Here is a 19778-nt window from a genome sequence, read left to right on the forward strand (position 1 = left end):
AAGAATAGACACCATTTTGCTTCACTTTGCTTCACTTTGTCATAGAGGTCCAATTCAAAAATAATTTTGTTTTAAATGGCTCATGGGTGGCTTGTAATAGCTCAACATTTGACCTTTGATCACACCCTGACTTGACACAAATTACTGTAGCATGAGATGTTGCCACAGGCCTCAAACCTTTTAAAGAGAACCTTTAGTTTGATTCATCAGAATATTGAAATCTTGAAACTACCAGTCCATAATATGAGAAGAAGACAAAGTAGACGATGGGCACACATAAGGATACATGGGTAGTTGGCATTAAATACTTTTGATAAATTCACATGCCCTGCAGTGTAACATGCTATACTCCTCAACAGCATTTTGCTAATTCTTTGTTGAATGCTTTTGTAATTAAACGTTTGTACTTTTTTTATTTGCCACACCACAGGACCATTTAAAGTTAACTAGTGAATGCAAAAACTTAAAAGAAACAGTGAACAGTTACCAGACCTAAGATATACCATTCACTTTCCCTTAAAAACTGAACACATTTTAACCTAAAGCCTTGATATTGATTAAAAAAGTCCATGGACATGCATCAACAACGCACAGACTAAGCCAACTCTAGACACGGACAAAGATGTTATACATTAAATGCACTGGTTAGTTTTCCAAAGACATTTGTATCACAGAGTACCACAGTGAATGTCTTGTAACTTAATTGTTATATGTTAATCCACAAAGTTTTTAAGAAGATTTTGCAATACATTCATTGCATAACCAGAAAATAAGTTTTTCTGCCAAGCACGTCTTTTTCAACATAGAGGTGTGCTGTCTCTTCCAATCACTATAGAGTAGACCTCACCACTCCCCCTTAAGTTTTGATATCACTTAAAAAAAAACTTTTAGGTTCCATAAAGTTTTTATCACAGGTAGGCACCCACAGGTCTGTTTCCAAACACTCCAGGTCTGATACTGTTTAGTAGAATGATGTAATCACCAGTGATTTCAAAGGAAAAATTAATTGCACCCATTAGTGCTATAAATCAATATGCCCATTGTGTCCATTGACAAAGACCAAAAAAGGAAACTTTTCTTTGCCACAGATTTGTGTGCACAAGGGGTTAACAGAGAGTTTCTGGGAGTTTGAATCTCCTCCCCCAAAACAACACCCCCTGGAATGGTTTGCCCCGGGTGTTCACATGACACATGTGTGTATGTGTGTATATTTGTGAGTGAGAGAGTGAGTAAAGCTTTGTGTGTGTTTTCTTTCTGCCATATATAGGGGCAAACTTGCTTCAAGTTGTGCTTGTCTGTTTTATAGTCAGTGATCTATCTGCAAACCTCTGTTTCTTTCTATCTTTCCTCTACATGAAGTCGTTGAGAGCCTCAGGACTATAAGGAGCTCTGCATTCTTGGCCTACATCAACTAAAGTTGGAAGAAATTACAGAGCCTTTGATTGATATATTTTCTCCTATTGATTTTTAAAGCTCTTTTGAGTTGCTGGCAAACATGGAAGGAATGAATGACGTTCATGATGATGGCTCCTTCATGTTCACTTCAGAGTCGGTGGGAGAAGGGCATCCAGGTGATTTGTTTTTTCATCTACACAAAACCTTATCTGAGTTTCAAATTAAAATCTCAAACATTTCTTAAGCATTTTCCCTAAAATGTGCTACTGTATCTCTGCACTGTGTAATGACTTCTGTTTCTCTGAACTTGCATTGAAAACCCAAAAGACATGTGCCTACTAATAGACTATTTTACCTGCCTCAAGTCACTGGAACATGTTGAAATAAGGTGGTTAAGCAATAGGTCAATAGATTTCAAAAGCTGACACACACAGGTAATTCTCACATTGAGCAAGAATACTTCCAAAGTACCATGTGCTCCATTGGAATTTCATTGAGTGAAAGTGTAGTAGGCATAAATAGTCAATTACGGGGTAGTGACTTTTACAGGGGGTGTTATATTACAGTGTACCACTGGGAGGGTTTTCTCAGTTACATATTTACCATGCAATTTATTTCTTTATAATGTTACACCTTTAATCTGATACAATGACAAATTTTATGATGGCACCCTACTAGATCTGTCCTTGAGATGCATGCACAGTAGAACAAAGTGGGAGTCAATAATTGGCACATAAGTCTACCAAGAGATTTTGCTTCAGTAGTTTATTCTGTCTGGTGTGGGAAAATGCCAGACCTCAGATTTCTTATCAGCCACATTGCAGTTCTCTCACGCCTTGCTACAAGGCCAAAGTGGTCAAGACAGGTTCATATTCTACAGGTTCAAATAACTGCAATCTAAATGAATAGTCAAATCTTGTCTGGTTCCACTGCCAGAAGACAAATATTGCAACAATATCATACTTTACTACAGTAACTATGAAATTCACCACTCAAACCATGTGAGATTTTTAGAGTCTTGCTAAACATCTTTCATCAGCACATATTTAAACAGGTCAATAAAGCAAGACCAATAAAATCTATGCCATAACATATCCAGCTAAGTTCTAGACCGAAGCGATCTCATAGATTTGACTAGTTTGTCAGTCTTGTGTTATCACCTGGGATGTTGTTTTTGACAGCGTCAATTCTGATGTAACTCACCTAAGCTGTTGCCTCAGCTAGCAGCCCAAATAAAGACTGAGTGAATGATTCTGAAAGGAGAGAACCACTGGTATTGTCCTCCAGCTGCTCAGCTAAGGCTTTGCTTTGTTGGGATTCCTGTGTATAGTAAAGCATAGCATTCTTAGTCTTAAAATAGGAAAGACATTGTAACTCTTAAACATAAGCAGGGCATTGGCTGATTAGGTCCCACTTTAGGTGTCTTTAACTACTGTGTACTAACATTAAACTACATCCAATACAATGTATTTATTGTCAGTGCTGGGTGGATTACTTGTGAATTGTAATCAGGTACTGATTACAAATTACATGACAAAGAATGCAATCAGTAATGTAATCTGCTAGATTAAATTTTTTGGGTAATCTAATCCGATTACTTTTGGATTATTTTGGATTACTTTAAACCTCTTTCTATTTTATTTTACGTCACATGCATTTGAGTAGAATAAACATTTTAACATTAAAGTACAAAGAGGAAGAAAATGTATTCCATTCTTTATTACTAACATAAACCTCACAAAAACAGCTTCTTATGATATTTTTAAAAAGTACATTAAACATTACATGAATGAAATAAACATTAAATATATCAGCAATGACAGTGCGTGGCCAAAGTTTATAATTAAGTTCATTTTAACTGCATAAAACAACAGCACTATGAACAATAATGACCATACAATCAACATAAAACTATCATAAAATGAACAAAAATGAATGACCATGAAATCAACAGCAACAACGTTGCCTAGGTCAAAGTTTTAATCTAAAAACACTGAAACACTTTTAACCCTTACTGCTTACTGATAGTCCATCGCCTATTCCAAAGCTGAGGTTCAAGATATTATCTTTTGAACAGCAAGAATATTCTAAAAGAGCAGAATATTTTAAAACATCAGAGTTCCACTGAGTCACACAAGTTTTATGTCAAGTTTCATGCAGTGGACTCCACTGCATCAACAGCAGCAGAAGAGCGATGGGGTTTGTTTCATATTGCTGCACATTTTGCAGTTGAACTACTGTATACCCTGCGGGCAGACCCTTAGAGATGGCATCCACTAGATCCTTTGAAGCAGTTAAGTTCAATGTGTGAGCTGCACCCCATTGGTGAGGTAGTAAGAAATAATATTTTTTTTAAAAAAAACATATCTAGTTTATTTTAACTGCATAAAACTATAAAAAAAAATAAAAAAAAACATTACATGAACAAACAGTAATGAACCTGAAATCAACAGCAATTGCATTGCTAGGTCAAAGATAACAGCTCAAAACTCTGACACACTTTTAACACTTACTACTTAGTAATAGTCCATCACCTATTCCTTTGCTGAGATGCATATCCTACTGTTGTAATGTAAAAGGAGCACATGCTCAAAATGTTCATCTGTGAGACTATTGCACTTCAGGGTAAGAATATGATGATATTGATATGAAAATTATCAATAAATTATTAACAATTTACTTCTGTTGCCTTGTTAATATGTAATCATGTAATCTATAAAAAGTAACTGTAGTCCGATTATGAGTATTGTAAAATGTAATTTAATCCAATTACAAGTACTTGATTTTCATAATCTGATTACATAATCCAGACTGTATGTAATCCATTACTACCCAGCACTGTTTATTGTGTAACTAATGTTGAGGTTTAGGGTAGGTTTAGGAGAAGGGTTAAGGTTAGGGTTAGGTTAGAGGTTAGGGTAAAGGTTGGGGTAGGGATAGGTTTAGGATTAGAGGTCAGGTTAACAGCATAACTACAGATGTATTTAAATTCAGGTACTTTAAATGTAAATAGAATGCAAAAACACATATGTACAAATTAAGGTCATTGTATTAAATGCTTAAGTACATAGTAGTTAAAGACACCTAATATAAAGTGGGTCCGCTGACCACTTTATTGCTGAGTAACCATTAATTTCAGCTGAATTAACACATGAAGTTATACTTGAACCTTTATCTGGACTATTATATAACTTTGATTCATAATACTGCATATTTGTTTTCTTTTTCATAGATAAAATTTGTGACCAAATCAGTGATGCAGTCCTTGATGCACACTTGAAGCAGGATCCGGATGCTAAGGTGGCCTGCGGTGAGTGGACATTCCTGATTCAAAAACAAAATAAAGACATGAAAGCTCTCAGGGAAAATCATAAATGTCCATGTATTATTTTTAAGTATAGTCCAAAGATTTGTCACTTACCTTGACTCTTCTTTGGTTATAAAGTGATCATTGCCTGCACTCTCTCTGTCCTTACTTTTTTTTTTTTTTTTTTATATATATATAAATTTCCAATAAGGACTAGACAAAGTTTTACAGCCTGATGGTATAGAAGGACCTTCCACAAATAACTTTTTATTCTGTTGTTCTTTAGAAAATCATCTCTACTGGTGCATTAAAGAACCCAGCAACCAACATACTGATCTGAAGAACCTTTAAATGTAACATTAACAACTTTTTAAATCTCCGAAGAACCACATAGCCAAAATTAAGAACCCTTGAAAGAACCTTTGGAGTAAAATGGTTCTTCAAAAGGGCCTAAGGGGCCAAGGAACCATTGAAGACCTTTATTTTTAAGAGTGTAAAGAGTGGTCTTTTTTTAAGGGCATTTGAATAGACAACATCTTCACATTCAAACTCAACATAGCAATGGATTATATAGTATTCATCTACAGAGATGATCATTTCCATTTGACATGGGTTGTGTGACTAATTAAGATTAATTGTCTTCATCATTAGAGACAGTTTGTAAGACTGGCATGGTACTCCTTTGCGGTGAGATCACATCTCGGGCCAATGTGGACTACCAGAGGGTTGTACGTGATACGATTAAACATATTGGTTACGACAACTCTGAAAAAGGTCAAGACCTCTGAATATTTTCATTACTGTGATTACTGTGATATAAGATTTTTACTTGTTCATCAAACTCTTTTGTTTCCTTCCACATATCTGCTCTTTCTCTCCTCACTGTTCAGGTTTCGACTATAAAACCTGCAATGTGCTGGTGGCTCTGGAGCAGCAGTCTCCTGATATAGCACAGGGCGTCCATATTGACAGACATGAGGAAGATATTGGAGCTGGAGACCAGGTCAGAACACTTAGGAAGTGTTAAGATGTGTTTGAGGATCATCATTTGCAGTAACTCACACAATAAACATCTTCATTTCTTTTATTGCCTTCCCTTGTGTTTTAGGGACTCATGTTTGGTTATGCCACAGATGAGACAGAAGAGTGTATGCCACTCACTATCGTCCTCGCTCACAAACTCAATGCCAAAATGGCTGAGCTGCGGCGGGACGGGACTATTCCATGGCTCCGTCCAGACTCGAAAACCCAGGTTTGTAATGTAACATTAAAAGCCAGGGCTCAACAATAAGGGCCAGAGTGAGAGAGTTGCGGGCCATTTGACGTAACAGTAACACTTATACAATAAGGTTCCATTCGTTAACATTAGTTAATGCATTAGGTATCATGAACTAACAATAAACACTATATTTTGTATTGCATTTATTAATATTTGTTAATGCTAGTTAATAAAAATACAATTGTTCATTGTTAGTTCATAGTACATTCATTAACCCTTAAATACAACATTTGATTTTAAAAATATTTTACTGTATGTTGAAATGAACACTGTAACTGTGATGTGCCCTATCGGGCCAGTGCTTCTGTTTTTATGTTCTTATGTTTCAATGATCTTATATTAATTGATCATATACATGTGTTTTTTATAACTTGCAAACATAAACATTTGGTTTTCTGGGATATTTTTAAGTTTTGTCAAAATTGCAATAGTAATAGAATTGGCTGCAAATTATAAACATATCATTAATGCTGCACCATATACCATCATTTTCCAATAAGTATTTGGAAGTATCTTGGTTAATGTTAATTTCAACATATAGTAATACATTTTTAAAATCAAAAGTTGTGTTTGTTATCATTAGTTAATGGACTATGAACTAACATTGAACAATTGTATTTTTATTAACTAACATTAACAACGATTAATAAATCCTGTAAAAAAAAAAAATCCTGTTCGTTGTAAGTTAACAAATAGAAGCTTGTTTTTAAATGTAAAAAAGAAAAAAAAAAAAAGAAAAAGAAAAAAAGAAATACTGTGTAATTTAATGTAAAATTTTATATTTTAAAGAACAAAAATGTTGTAATAAGAAGCTGATTTTTCACATTTTGTGTCCAGTTGATATATTTGTCAATTGTGTCTTTAGAGACATATTAAGTAGTTTCCAAGCCCCTGACTGACATTGACCATGCTATCTTATCAGTCTGAGTGTTCATTGATCCAGTACATTGGCCAATAGGTGTAACTGCTGTTGAGCAAGATAGTGACCATGAGGCGGTTTCTTTTAATGCTTGTGAGAAAACGATCCTCGGCATGACATCCAGGGCCTCTGGTCCTTAATTTCCACAGTGGGGAAGAGGACACAGTTGTGCACTCAATCTTAGGCACATGCCAGCAACCCAAGCTGGGCAGCTCTCAGGAAGTTGAAACCTCTGGTCTATTTTAGAGTTATGACATTTTCAGACCATAGAGCAGGAAGTGTCCAATGTTGTTAACGGTCCCTATGTTGTACATGTAGATTGAAATGATGACCTCACAGATTTCCTCTATATGTTTTCCATGACTCCAGGTCACTGTGCACTACAAGCAGCTGAATGGAGCTGTGATTCCTTTGCGTGTTCACACAGTGGTCATCTCTGTCCAACATGACGACTACATTTCACTAGAAGAACAGAAACGCATTCTGAAGGAGAAGGTCATCAAGGCTGTGGTGCCTGCAAAATATCTTGATGATAAAACCGTCTACCACCTGCAGCCAAGTGGCCGCTTTGTCATTGGAGGGCCTCAGGTGCGTTCCTTCAGCAAGTGTATGGATTTCTATGGAGTTCTAGGGCTTTATCTGTTGTATATGAACAGTGTTGTATAAGTTCATCCAAAAAAGACAATTCTGTTATTTACACACCCTTATGTCATTCCAAATCTGTATGCTGATATTTTTTCTGTGGAGCACACAAGGAGAATTTTTTGAAGTATTTTTAAAATTTTAGGAACAATGTGAGGGTGAGTAAATATAGTGCAGGGTAAAAATATAAATTTTACGATTAATCGCAATCTTCATTTGAACAATCCTAATATCAATTCTTAAAATCCCATGAGCAATCTTTTACTTTTACTTTAAAATTCACTTCAATTTTGGTTGTGTTGATTTATTATATATTTTAACCTCCTGAGACTCGAGCATGACTGCTATGTGCATTTTCCATTTCCTTTTTTGATTTGTAACTAGTAGCACCTAATAAACATGCAAAATAATAATAATAATAATTCTAGAGCAAATAGTTTTTTCTAAAAATGTATGTCCATATATGTGGACAGTGGGACTGAGTAATGAAATTTTAAATTATACCAAGCTATAGAAAGATTTTTTCATCCAGTTTTTTATTGTGTTTCCAGGAATGCTGGTTATTCATGTTTTTGAGACATTACAGACATTACATCAGAAATTAGCTAAATTAATTCTGATTCAAAGTAATGGCCAGCATTCATCCAATCACTGCCAACCATGTTGAATAAAATTATACATTTTAAATTCTGAATCTATGTACTGATTACCAATCTCCAAACATCATCTGCAGCCTGAAACTGAACTTTTGATATGAAGTTTGGATTGAATGATATAGGATGCTCCCTTGCTCCCTATTTAATGAATGACTTAACCTCCAGTGTGCTGTCTGTCTGCACTGATCTTAGAACAGTTCAAAATGCACCTTATCTTCATCCTAACTCCGTACAAAGCCTCTGAAAGCAAAAATGTTAAGCTTTTGGATAAACCCATTGATTCTCAATGTGAAAATGCACAGTGAATATAGAAATATAGGAATACATTTACTAATGTTAATGAATAGAACCGTATTGTTCTCTGATAAAAAAATTAAATATAACAAAATGTATATTAAAATGAAGCAAAATTACTTGCAGATGTGTTAATGTTGAAAGTTATTCAAAATAACTAACATGTTTTTTCAACTTTTGAGGGAATAATGTCCCAAAATCCACTATGTTGACATGCTTGTGGACACCTGAAATTTGAATGCATTTTTTAAAGCAGCATATCAAACGAAACTAGAGATGCTACTCTTTATACCCAAACCAGTTGAAATGAAAAACATAAATAGATTTCTTAACAGAGGCACTTTTGTAGGCTCTGCGCCCGTAGAAGCGCTTCACGGAAATCGACGGCATACTGTTGTGTCCACGGAAATCGACGGCATACGTGACTCAATGCGGCAGAAGTTTAACCCTTAAATGACAGTCTAGAGTCTTGTTAACAGTACTCAATCGGTTTAAATTAATTTAAATTATGCGTTACGTATAGCGATGCCAAAATATAACGTCCAAGCATATGGATGCGTGGTTGCACAAGGTTAAATAAATAGCAATTGAACTGCAAAGTTTGGGCCTTGTTGTTAATTATAAAAAATACATTTAAAAAAACATTCCTATTGTACTAAGTTCCCTGTATCATTTTCAGTATTTGTAATCAAAATGGACATTAGAACTGAAATAATCCCAAATTAATCGGAATCTAATCAAATCTTATCAAAATCGGAATTGAATCAAGTTGAGAGCTTGTGAATCAGAATCGAATAAAATCTGAAAATTTGTATCAATACGCAGCCCAAGTAAATAAGTGCTGAATTTTAAGTTTTGGGTGTTCCTTTAACAATTAAATAATCTTTGCCTTTCAGGGAGACGCTGGTGTTACAGGAAGAAAGATCATTGTGGACACATATGGTGGATGGGGAGCACATGGTGGTGGAGCTTTCTCTGGAAAGGACTACACCAAGGTGGACCGCTCTGCTGCTTATGCTGCACGATGGGTGGCTAAGTCTCTAGTGAAGGCCAAACTGTGCAGAAGAGTTTTGGTGCAGGTGAGACAAAAGTGAAGACTTAAAAAAAAAAAAAAATATAGAAAAGATCCATTAGACTCTGTCTAGTCAAAAGGTCACAAACAACTCAACACATTATTGAACAATTTGTATTTGGAGTAGATACCACTGTAATGGATAAGCTGGCTGTCTGGACTGGAGCAGGGCCATGTATAATTTATTATGTTATGTTCTGTAGGTGTCTTACGCCATTGGAGTTGCCCACCCACTGTCAATCTCCCTCTTCACCTATGGTTCATCGGAAAAAACAGAGAAGGAATTGCTACAGATTGTCAACAAGAACTTTGACCTCCGACCAGGCGTCATTGTTAGGTAAACAATTAATAAGATAATATGATCTTTTTTTTTGCTTCTGGAAGAGAAAACAACATTTTGTATTTTTCAGCCTTAAATAGTATTTGGTTATCAAGCTTGTACTTTGTGTGGGGGCGGTTTGAAAATTGTAGGTAAATTATTAACATTATTTACATGGAATTCAGTTTACTATCAAAAAAGAGATTTAAAGTTGCCGTTATTCCACTAATATTAGATCTGTCTATGACAACTGCAAGCAATTGTGCTTGCTTGCTTCAAATAGATTGTCCTTGCAATAAGTGTCCAGTTAAATAGAGTATAAATAATGGGGATGGTGGAAGCCTAATGGTCTTGGTAGGACACGAGCTGTTAATGCAACAGTTGCAAAGGTTTAACCTCAAGACTGCAACTGAAGAATTAATTTCATCACAACAAACATGCTTTATCACCAGTGGGCCATTGTGATTTGTGAGCATGGCATTTCCTCCAGTGTGAATCACTTTAATCAATGCACACTTGAACCCACTTTGTATTAATACCTCTCTAATAGTTCCACACAAATAACACATGCAACTGTAGTACAATTACTTGATAAGTATGCAATGCTGCAAATAAATTACAGAGATACAGATTATCTAGTTATGTCAATTTTGGTTTAACTATTGGTAGATAAAAATGTATTCTGTTAACTCTAAAAAGATTTCACATGGAATGAGAAATTACATCTTTATGAGCTGTAGGTTTTTAAAGTATTATAATATAATATTTTTAAAGTATTATATTCGATCTGATTGTTTATATACACTCACTGAGCACTTTATTAGGAACACTATGGTCCTCATAAAGTGCCCGACGTGGTCTTCTGCTGTTATAGTCCATCAACCTCAAGGTTGTGCATTCTGACATGCTCTTCTCACTACAGTTGTACAGAGTGGTTATCTGAGTTACCATACCCTTTCTGTCAGTTCGAACCAGTCTTGCCATTCTCCGTTGACCTCTCTCATCAACAAGGCGTTTCCGTACACAGAACTGCTGCTTACTGGATGTTTTTTGTTTTTGGAACCGTTCTGAGTAAATTCTAGAGTCTGTTGTGTGTGGAAATCCCAGGAGATCAGCAGATACAGAAATACTCAAACCAGCTCATCTGGCACCAACAATTATGCCATGGTCTAAATCAATGAGATCACATTTTTTTCCCCCATTCTGATGGTTGATGTGAACATTAACTGAAGCTCCTGACCCGTATCTGAATGATTTTATGCATTGCACTGCTGTCACACGATTGGCTGATTAGATAATCGCATGAATAAGTAGGTGTACAGGTGTTCTTAATAAAGTGCTCAGTGAGTGTACATGTTCAAATACATAAGCTGTAATTAGTGTAATAATGCATATTCGGTACACTACAGTCACATGTGTAGTAGATTATGTGCAACAACGCAGGTATGAGAGAAAACATAGAGGGAATAATTTGCTTTTGATTAAAACTGTATGCTTTATGGCAAAACGTTAACTCACTTGATTTCCACAAACAGGGACCTAAACCTGAAGAGGCCAATCTATCAGAGCACCGCCTGCTACGGCCATTTTGGCCGATCAGAGTTTCCTTGGGAGGTGGCTAAGAGTCTCAAAGTTTAAAATGACATGCTCATCTGACTTCATCATTCAGCTGTTGCAACGGAAGAGAATATGTTCTCACACCCTTTATCTCTTTCCTTCAATGCTCTTCTCCCCATACACTTCATTGCAGATTGGAGCAGGATACTGTAAATGTCATGATTAAGAAATTAAGTCCAGCTTTACATTTAAAAGTCTGTCATGAAAGGACCCCCCACAATAATGACCACAATAGTTCAATGTTGATAACCATCATCACACGAGAAAGACTGCTTTTGTACTGAATATACAGATGAAGTCAGAAATTTACATACACCTTATCCAAATACATTTAAACCCAGTTTTTCACAATTCCTGACATTTAATCGTAGAAAACATTCCCTGTCTTAGGTCAATTAGGATCACTACTTTATTGTAAGAATGTGAAATGTCAGAATAATAGTAGAGAGAATTGTTTATTTCAGCTTTTATTTCTTTCATCACATTCCCAGTGGGTCAGAAGTTTACGTACACTTTAATATTTGGTAGCATTGTCTTTAAATTGTTAACTTGGGTCAAACATTTTGGGTAGCCTTCCACAAGCTTCTCACAATAAGTTGCTGGAATTTTGGCCCATTCCTCCAGACAGAACTGGAGTAACCGAGCCAGGTTTGTAGGCCTCCTTGCTCGCACACACTTTTTCAGTTCTGCCCACAAATTTTCTATCGGATTGAGGTCAGGGCTTTGTTGTGATGACCACTCCAATACCTTGACTTTGTTGTCCTATGCCATTTTGCCACATCTTTGGAAGTATACTTGGGGTGATTGTCCATTTCGAAAGACCCATTTGCAACCGAGCTTTAACTTCCTGGCTGATGTCTTGAGATGTTGCTTCAATATATCCATATAATTTCCTCATGGTGCCATCTAAACTCAGCAAAAAAAGAAATGTCCTCTCACCTTCAACTGCTTTTATTTTCAGCAAACTTAACATGTGTAAATATTTGTATGAACATTAAATGATTCAACAACTAAGACATAAACTGAACAAGTTTCACAGACATGTGACTAACAGAAATGGAATAATGTGTCCCTGAAGGGGGCGGGGGCGGGGGCGGGGGCGGGGGGGGGGGGGGGGCTGGTCAAAAGTAACAGTCAGTATCTGGTGTGGCCACCAGCTGTATTAAGCACTGCAGTGCATCTCCTCCTCATGGACTGCACCAGATTTGCCAGTTCTTGCTGTGAGATGTTACCACTCTTCCACCAAGGCACTTGCAAGTTCCCGGACATTTGTGGGGGGAATGGCCCTAGCCCTCACCCTCCGATCCAACAGGTCCCAGACGTGCTCAACGGGATTGAGATCCGGGCACTTCGCTGGCCATGGCAGCGAACTGACATTCCTGTCTTGCAGGAAATCACGCACAGAACAAGCAGTATGGCTGGTGGCATTGTCATGCTGGAGGGTCATTTCAAGATGAGCCTGCAGGAAGGGTACCACATGAGGGAGGATGTCTTCCCTGTAACACACAGCATTGAGATTGCCTGCAATGACAATAAGCTCAGTCTGATGATGCTGTGACACACCGCCCCAGACCATGATGGACCCTCCACCTCCAAATCTATCCCGCTCCAGAGTACAGGCCTCGGTGTAATGCTCATTCCTTCAACGATAAACACGAGTCCGACCATCACCCCTGGTGAGACAAAACCACGACTCATCAGCGAAGAGCACTTTTTGCCAGTCCTGTCTGGTCCAGCACAGGTGGGTTTGTGCCCATAGGCGATGTTGTTGCTGGTGATGTCTGGTAAGGACCTGCCTTACAACAGGTCTACAAGCCCTCAGTCCAGCCTCTCTCAGCCTATTGCGGACAGTCTGAGCATTGATGGAGGGATTGTGCTTTCCTGGTGTAACTCAGGCAGTTGTTGTTGCCATCCTGTACCTGTCCCGCAGATGTGATATTCAGATGTACCGATCCTGTGCAGGTGTTGTCACATGTGGTCTGCCACTGCGAGGACAATCAGCTGTCCTTCCTGTCTCCCTGTAGCGCTGTCTTAGGCGTCTCACAGTACAGACATTGCAATGTATTGCCCTGGCCACATCTGCAGTCCTCATGCCTCCATGCAGCATGCCTAATGCACGTTCATGCAGATGAGCAGGGACCCTGGGCATCTTTCTTTTGGTGTTCTTCAGAGTCAGTAGAAAGGTCTCTTTAGTGTCCTAAGTTTTTATAACTGTGACCTTAATTGTCTACCGTCTGTAAGCTGTTAGTGTCTTAACGACCGTTCCACAGGTGCATGTTCATTAATTGTTTATGGTTCACTGAACAAGCATGGAAAACATTGTTTAAACCCTTTACAATAAAGATCTGTAAAGTTATTTGGATTTTTACAAAATTATCTTTAAAATTTAATGTCCTGAATAAGGGACATTTCATTTTTTGCTGAGTTTATTTTGAGAAGTGCACCAGTCCCTCCTGCAGCAAAGCACCCCAACAACATGTTGCTGCCACCCCCATGCTTCACGGCTGGGATGGTGTTCTTCAGCTTGCAAGCCTCACCCTTTTTTCCCCAAACATAACGATGGTCATTATGGCCAAACAGTAAAATTTTCGTTTCATCAGGCCAGAGGACATGTCTCCAAAAAGTAAGATCTTTGTCCCCATGTGCACTTGCAAACTGTAGTCTGGCTTTTTTATGGTGGTTTTGTAGCAGTGGCTTTTTCCTTGCTGAGCAGCCTTTCAGGTTATGTCTATATAGGCTCGTTTTACTGTAGATATAGATACTTGTCTACCTGTTTCCTTCAGCATCTTTACAAGGTCCTTGCTGTTGTTCTGGGATTGATTTGCACTTTTTGCACCAAACTACATTTACCTCTAGGAGACAGAATTTTCCAAGCTGCTTTAAGGCATAGCTAACTTAGTGTATGTAAACTTCTGACCCAATGGAATTGTGATATAGTCAATTAAAAGTGAAACAATCTGTCTGTAAACAATTGTTGGAAAAATGACTCATGTCATGCACAAAGTAGATGTCCTAAATGACTTGCCAAAACTATAGTTTGCTAATACGAAAACTGTGGAGTGTTTAAAAAATTAGTTTTAATGACTTCAACTTGTGTATGTCAATTTCTGACTTCAACTGTCTATCTATCTATCTATCTATCTATATATATATATATATGAAATCACAGCCATGCTGAATACAGCACAATAGCATCATTGTGCGCATGATATTGCTTTTATACACCATTCTATAAACAAGAAGGTACTATCAAGTAATTTACATTTCAGACATAGCATGGGCAGTTATTTTGTCTAATTTTGTTCCTCTAATGAAAATTTTTCAAACTAAGCCAAAGCAGGATCAACCACTGCCTGTAACATGACTACAAACAGTGCCGTTATACTAAATAACAACACTCTTGTAATGCCGCTTGTCCAATCAGATTCAAGGAATGTTGCTAATTGTTATTATATTCCTCACATCATATACTAACAGTCTTAAAAAAGGTCTAATTTGTGTGCTTTTTTCTTGCATCAGAAGTACATTAGCTTTTTATGAGCTATTCATCTCAATGTTATAAACTGGCAGAGGGATTTTAATATGAGAGTAAGCTATGCCTTCTTGTTTACATGTACATATCGCCTGTGCTGATCTTACAAAGTATTTTTCACCACTAGAGAGTGAAGATGTATGTGTGCAAGTGTACTGTACGTATGTGTAGTTAATTTAAGAACAAAAGTAAAGCCAAATTATGTTGAGGTGTGTGTGTGTGTGTGTGTAAGCCACTTTGCAATCTTTTTTCTTTGGACTTCTGTGTTCTACAGAGGCATGAATGCTTACAAACATTGAAACCCACTATATTCTTACCCTTTCCTTTTAGATGGTCAACTTTTGACACAGAATTTAAGATCTAATATGTAAATAATTGTGAATAATTAAACTGTGGAAAATTATTCATATTTGTGTGGTTTCCATATATGCATGTCTTCAGGAATTACTCATTCAGTTTTTCAACAGGTCACATACACTTACTAGAATACCATCTAGGATGTCAAACCAAGAACACCAAAATTGATTGTGCTTTTATTTGCATTGTAACTCTAAAGCAAATGATATGGTGACCATTCACAGGAACTGAAATGACTTGAATTTAACAGGTGATGCAACAAGCTTTAAAGCAATAGTTCACCCCAATATGAAAATTCTGTTACAATATATTCACCCTCATGTAATTCCAAACATGATGTTTTGTCCAAGCTGCTTTTCCATACAATGCCATTAAATTAGCTATCATTTACTTGACCACGTCTTTCCAAACATGCATGTCTTTCTTTCTTCCGTGGAACACAAAAGGAGAAATTTTGACGAACTTACTGGTCGTTTATTTCCATATTCCACGTTCATAAGAGTTCACAAGAGAAGTATCAGCATCTGATTTGTGATCAAAACGTTCACAAAACATGTCTGAATGATTTGTTCATGACTCAAATTGATCCAAGTTCAACTCACTGAATCAATTAACTGGTTGCAGCTGTTAACAGCTCTCTGGACAGTTAGATTATCAGTGAATAATTACTCATGCAAACCTCTCATATGGCTTCAAACGATGTCCAAGTATGGACTACTTTAATTATACTTCTATGGTGCTTTTGTGTCATTTTTTAAGCTTGAAAGCTCCAGCCCTTGTTTGTAATTGGATTCATTATTAGTTCTGCCCACCCCCCATGCAAATTATTTTGATGACAATTTACCTTTGTAACATTCTGCTAGATTGTATGTTTGTTGTAAACAAATGCATTTTCAAGGTTTCAATTGACATGAGGTGAGTTAATGATAGAGGTTATATTTTTGACTGAACTATTCCCTTAAGCAAAGTTCATTGCTCATCCATAGATATGAAAGAAAATTACAAGTACATGAGAGTAATGTCTGATTCTGCTTTATTTCCATAAATTTTAGTTAAGGCAAATATACAGAAAAATCAAACATATCCTGCCAAATAAACAAAACATTTCTCCAGACTGATTAAATCTTTGGTTTAATTGAAACAAAGGCACATGAAGGTACTTTTTGCTCTCTGGTATGTCATTAAATGCTGACATGTGCCAGAGCCTTGTTGAATGACTATAGCAGATTTGAATTAGTAAGTTCTACAACTATTTGTACTTGCCACAGGTTTGATTTAGTTATTTCTGTGTTTGAAGTATGAACAAACTGTCAGAGTCCAGGTTTCAGCAACAGCTCTAATGGAGGTTTTATGTAAACTGGTAGATTAAAAAAAAAAGGAGCGCAAATCTAGGCAAAGGGTAATGCAGCAATTTGATTCTTTGAGCTGTATTTTCAGCAATGTCCAAAATAATGTTTCCGAGGTACGCAAGACGATGCGTTTAAACAGATTAGACCAAATAATATGGTTTAACACCGATTTGAGCCAAAAATTATGCAACTGAAGTAAAAAAATGTACATCAAGAAAATGCTTCAAACAACTCTGCTGGTCTGCAAGATGGTTTGCTAGTCTTAGCTGGTTTAAGTTGGTCTGCCAGCTGGTCTCCCAACATTGACCACCTGAAAAATGCCCAAGACTCATCTAAAACCAGCTTGGTGACATGCAAATAATCTTAGGCTGGTTTAAGTAGGTCCGTTTTTTCAGCAGGGAAAGCAGCTGAAGGCAGTGTAACATGTTCAATCAACTCAGGTTGATCAACATAATTTAAAAATGTTGTGGAACAGCAAGAGAAAGACTTCTGAAATTCCTGAGGTCAGAGAATTAGTAACAACTAATAAACTAACATGACATGGAATATGTTTTCAGGACAGCGCTGGTAGCATTAGCTGGTGATAAATGGAAAGGCAATACAAACATGGCTCTCACCCTGACAGATTAAATGACACAAACTCCCTTTCTAATGAGGAACAATATAAATGTTGATGTCAGACTGGTAATGTGAACACATTTAACCAAATGTATAACAAGGTTATTTTCAATAATTAATTATGAACTTGCAGTCCGGCTGCATTTTTTTTTTCCAGCAAAAAATAGTTCACAGAGACCTCAATCTGTGAGCACATTTCAAACTATTTACTGGGGACACTTTTGAGAACTCTTTCAATACAAGATGCTTCCTTGTAACCAACTCGCATGAACTGTCTCACCTCATCAACACATGACATGTCCCAGTGACAGCGAGGGAGAACCCTACTCACATTTACCTCAGGACAAAAATAGCCAAATTACATTTGGTCACAATGCAAAGCAACGCTCAGAACTTCTCATATTCATTCTGGAATGGCAACAACTACTGGCGACTTGTGATAAGCTTATGCGCCTGTTTTGCGTGAGGTGTCTGCTGATTTCATTCAGCTTAAAATCAGCATTAATATTAGCTGCATATGATCAAATACATATATATTCAAGGCTTGGACAGTTTTTGGACACGCATGTCTTTCAACGTGTCTAGCTCTATTAAATAGCTGTATTTGGTTCTTTGTTATAAGGCACAGTGGTAGTGATATTGAACACGAATTTTAGACGCCATACTGCGATTAAGGCAAAATAAAACAACCTGATCAGTTAACTAGAAGAGATCAGAGATACGTGAAAAGAAAAATGCTATCTCTGCCTTTAAAAACAAAAGGCAAAGATAAAATCAACATTTTGGTATTCATTGTCTTGCAATGTCTAGAATTGGCACAATAACATCTGTTTTGAGGCACTATGTTTAAATGCTTGAGTATAATATTGATTGCAGAAGGCTTTAGCTTATCCAGCTTTATCTACAGACACAGGTAGTTTTCAGCTAACACTCTGTATTTGCTTTTATCCAAGTTACACAGATGCTTTCAAAATCCAGATGAAATCTAACAGAATCTCCAACACATCCAGACGATATACTTCCCTTTTCTCAGCATGGAAGCTGTTGGATTTAAAGGTCCCTGGAGAGTGGATTACAGAGAGAGGGCATAGATTTGGTCTCAAATTTACTGGATTCTTTGGCATGGGTAAGCTGGTTGTATGAGAGCCAGGTTCCACTTTCTGTTCAGTTCCCTCTGCAGTTCTAGTGTTGAGAGACAGATTAGCATTTATTGTACACTGAGGTTACATTATGGACAGACTCTCAGGCTGGTGCTGACTGGCTCCACCAAGCGACTCCATTTTGTGGTCTCGGCTTGTGGTCTGTAGAGATTGCCCTCGGGCCAGCACCATCATTGTGTCACTGGATATCCCAGCGAATTCAAAAGCAAATGTGCCGTAGAAGAGCATGATAATGACACAGAAGACCCACTCAAAAATGGCGGATGCGTGTTGCAGGACAAAACTCTCCTGGACAAAAAACACCCCACCTGGAGGACAGTCTGGTCAAGGCATCATAGTGAAATTTCTTATTAACAAAAGAAAAGCAGAACAAAATATTGTCTGCGTGTTATCACAGCTGAATGTAATAGGACTTAATTTGACTATTTTCTCTTTCTATTTGGAACTTGGACACTTACCAAAATAGGGTCATTGACAAATAATGTTGTCCGAGGTGATAAAAATGAGAAATCTTTTTTAAAATGTGTCAAGTTAGAAGAAATGTTATCTTTTTGTCCATGCTGGTTTCATAAATGTTTGAAAATCACAGCAGTTTCTAAAAAAATAAAAATAAAATGATTTAATGACTTTAAAAATGTCAAATTGTGCAACCAAGTAAAAGGTATTGAAATACTTTTCTTGGACTTCGAATATTATTTTCAAAAAAAAAATTTCAAGCCAGAGCACTGCACATCAGCTGAATTCAATAATAATGTGAAAGCAATTTGCATAAAACAACTAAACTCAGTTTGCGTTATACCTAACAAACGCCCCTTAAAGGGATACTTCAATCAAAAAAGAATTCACTCATTTACTCACCCTCATGCTATCCCAGATGTGTATGACTTTCTCTCTTCTGCTGAACATAAACAGAGATTTTTAGATTAATATTTCAGCTCTGTAAATCCATACAATGCAAGTGAATGGTGGCTAAGACATTGAAGGTCCAAAAAAAAAAAAAAATCACATAAAGGCAGCATAAAAGTAATCCATATGACTCCAGTGGTTAAATCCATGTCTTCAGAACTATAAGTTCTTCTCCCTGCCCAGTAGGTAGCGATATGACAAAGAATGCAAATCACCAAAAACAAAAGAATGTGAAAGTGGAGATTTATAGTAAAAAAGGACTTAAATATGGATCTGTTTCTCACCCACATCTATCATATAACATCTGCAGACATGGATTTAACCACTGGAGTCGTGTGATTTACTTTAATGCTGCA

The 19778-nt window shown here is 36.9% G+C and overlaps 2 protein-coding genes across 4 annotated transcripts in view; one reads left to right on the forward strand and one right to left on the reverse strand.

Annotated features, from left to right (window-relative positions):
* Positions 1–1234: 1234 nt before the first annotated feature.
* LOC127412481 (S-adenosylmethionine synthase) lies at positions 1235–18639 on the forward strand. 2 transcript variants are annotated; one of them, XM_051648879.1, is made up of 9 exons: positions 1235–1571; positions 4628–4705; positions 5354–5476; positions 5593–5705; positions 5811–5954; positions 7270–7488; positions 9389–9571; positions 9768–9901; positions 18310–18639. In XM_051648879.1, exons 1-9 carry the CDS (start codon positions 1496–1498, stop codon positions 18497–18499), a joined length of 1260 nt encoding a protein of 419 aa, XP_051504839.1. In that variant the 5' UTR covers positions 1235–1495; the 3' UTR covers positions 18500–18639. The 2 variants fall into 2 exon arrangements, with proteins under 2 accessions (XP_051504839.1, XP_051504840.1); XM_051648880.1 differs by lacking the exon at positions 18310–18639 and adding an exon at positions 11419–12594 and having other exon boundaries at positions 1237–1571.
* Positions 18580–19778, reverse strand: part of LOC127412484 (transmembrane protein 150A-like) — a 44687-nt gene continuing 43488 nt past the window's right edge. For both annotated transcript variants that reach the window (XM_051648885.1, XM_051648884.1), the window contains one exon: positions 18580–18824. In XM_051648885.1, coding sequence (XP_051504845.1) covers positions 18580–18824 — 245 coding nt within the window. The remainder of the gene's footprint in view (positions 18825–19778) is intronic.

Source organism: Myxocyprinus asiaticus, chromosome 21, assembly GCF_019703515.2.
Source record: "Myxocyprinus asiaticus isolate MX2 ecotype Aquarium Trade chromosome 21, UBuf_Myxa_2, whole genome shotgun sequence".
NCBI lineage: Eukaryota > Metazoa > Chordata > Actinopteri > Cypriniformes > Catostomidae > Myxocyprinus > Myxocyprinus asiaticus.

Bases quoted from the DNA above. Each gene is read 5' to 3' on its own strand.
- LOC127412481 (XM_051648879.1), top strand. From the start codon at position 1,496: ATGGAAGGAATGAATGACGTTCATGATGATGGCTCCTTCATGTTCACT. The intron at 1,572-4,627 runs GTGATTTGTTTT...TCTTTTTCATAG, and splicing joins GGTGGGAGAAGGGCATCCAG to ATAAAATTTGTGACCAAATC. The intron at 5,477-5,592 runs GTCAAGACCTCT...CTCACTGTTCAG, and splicing joins TTACGACAACTCTGAAAAAG to GTTTCGACTATAAAACCTGC.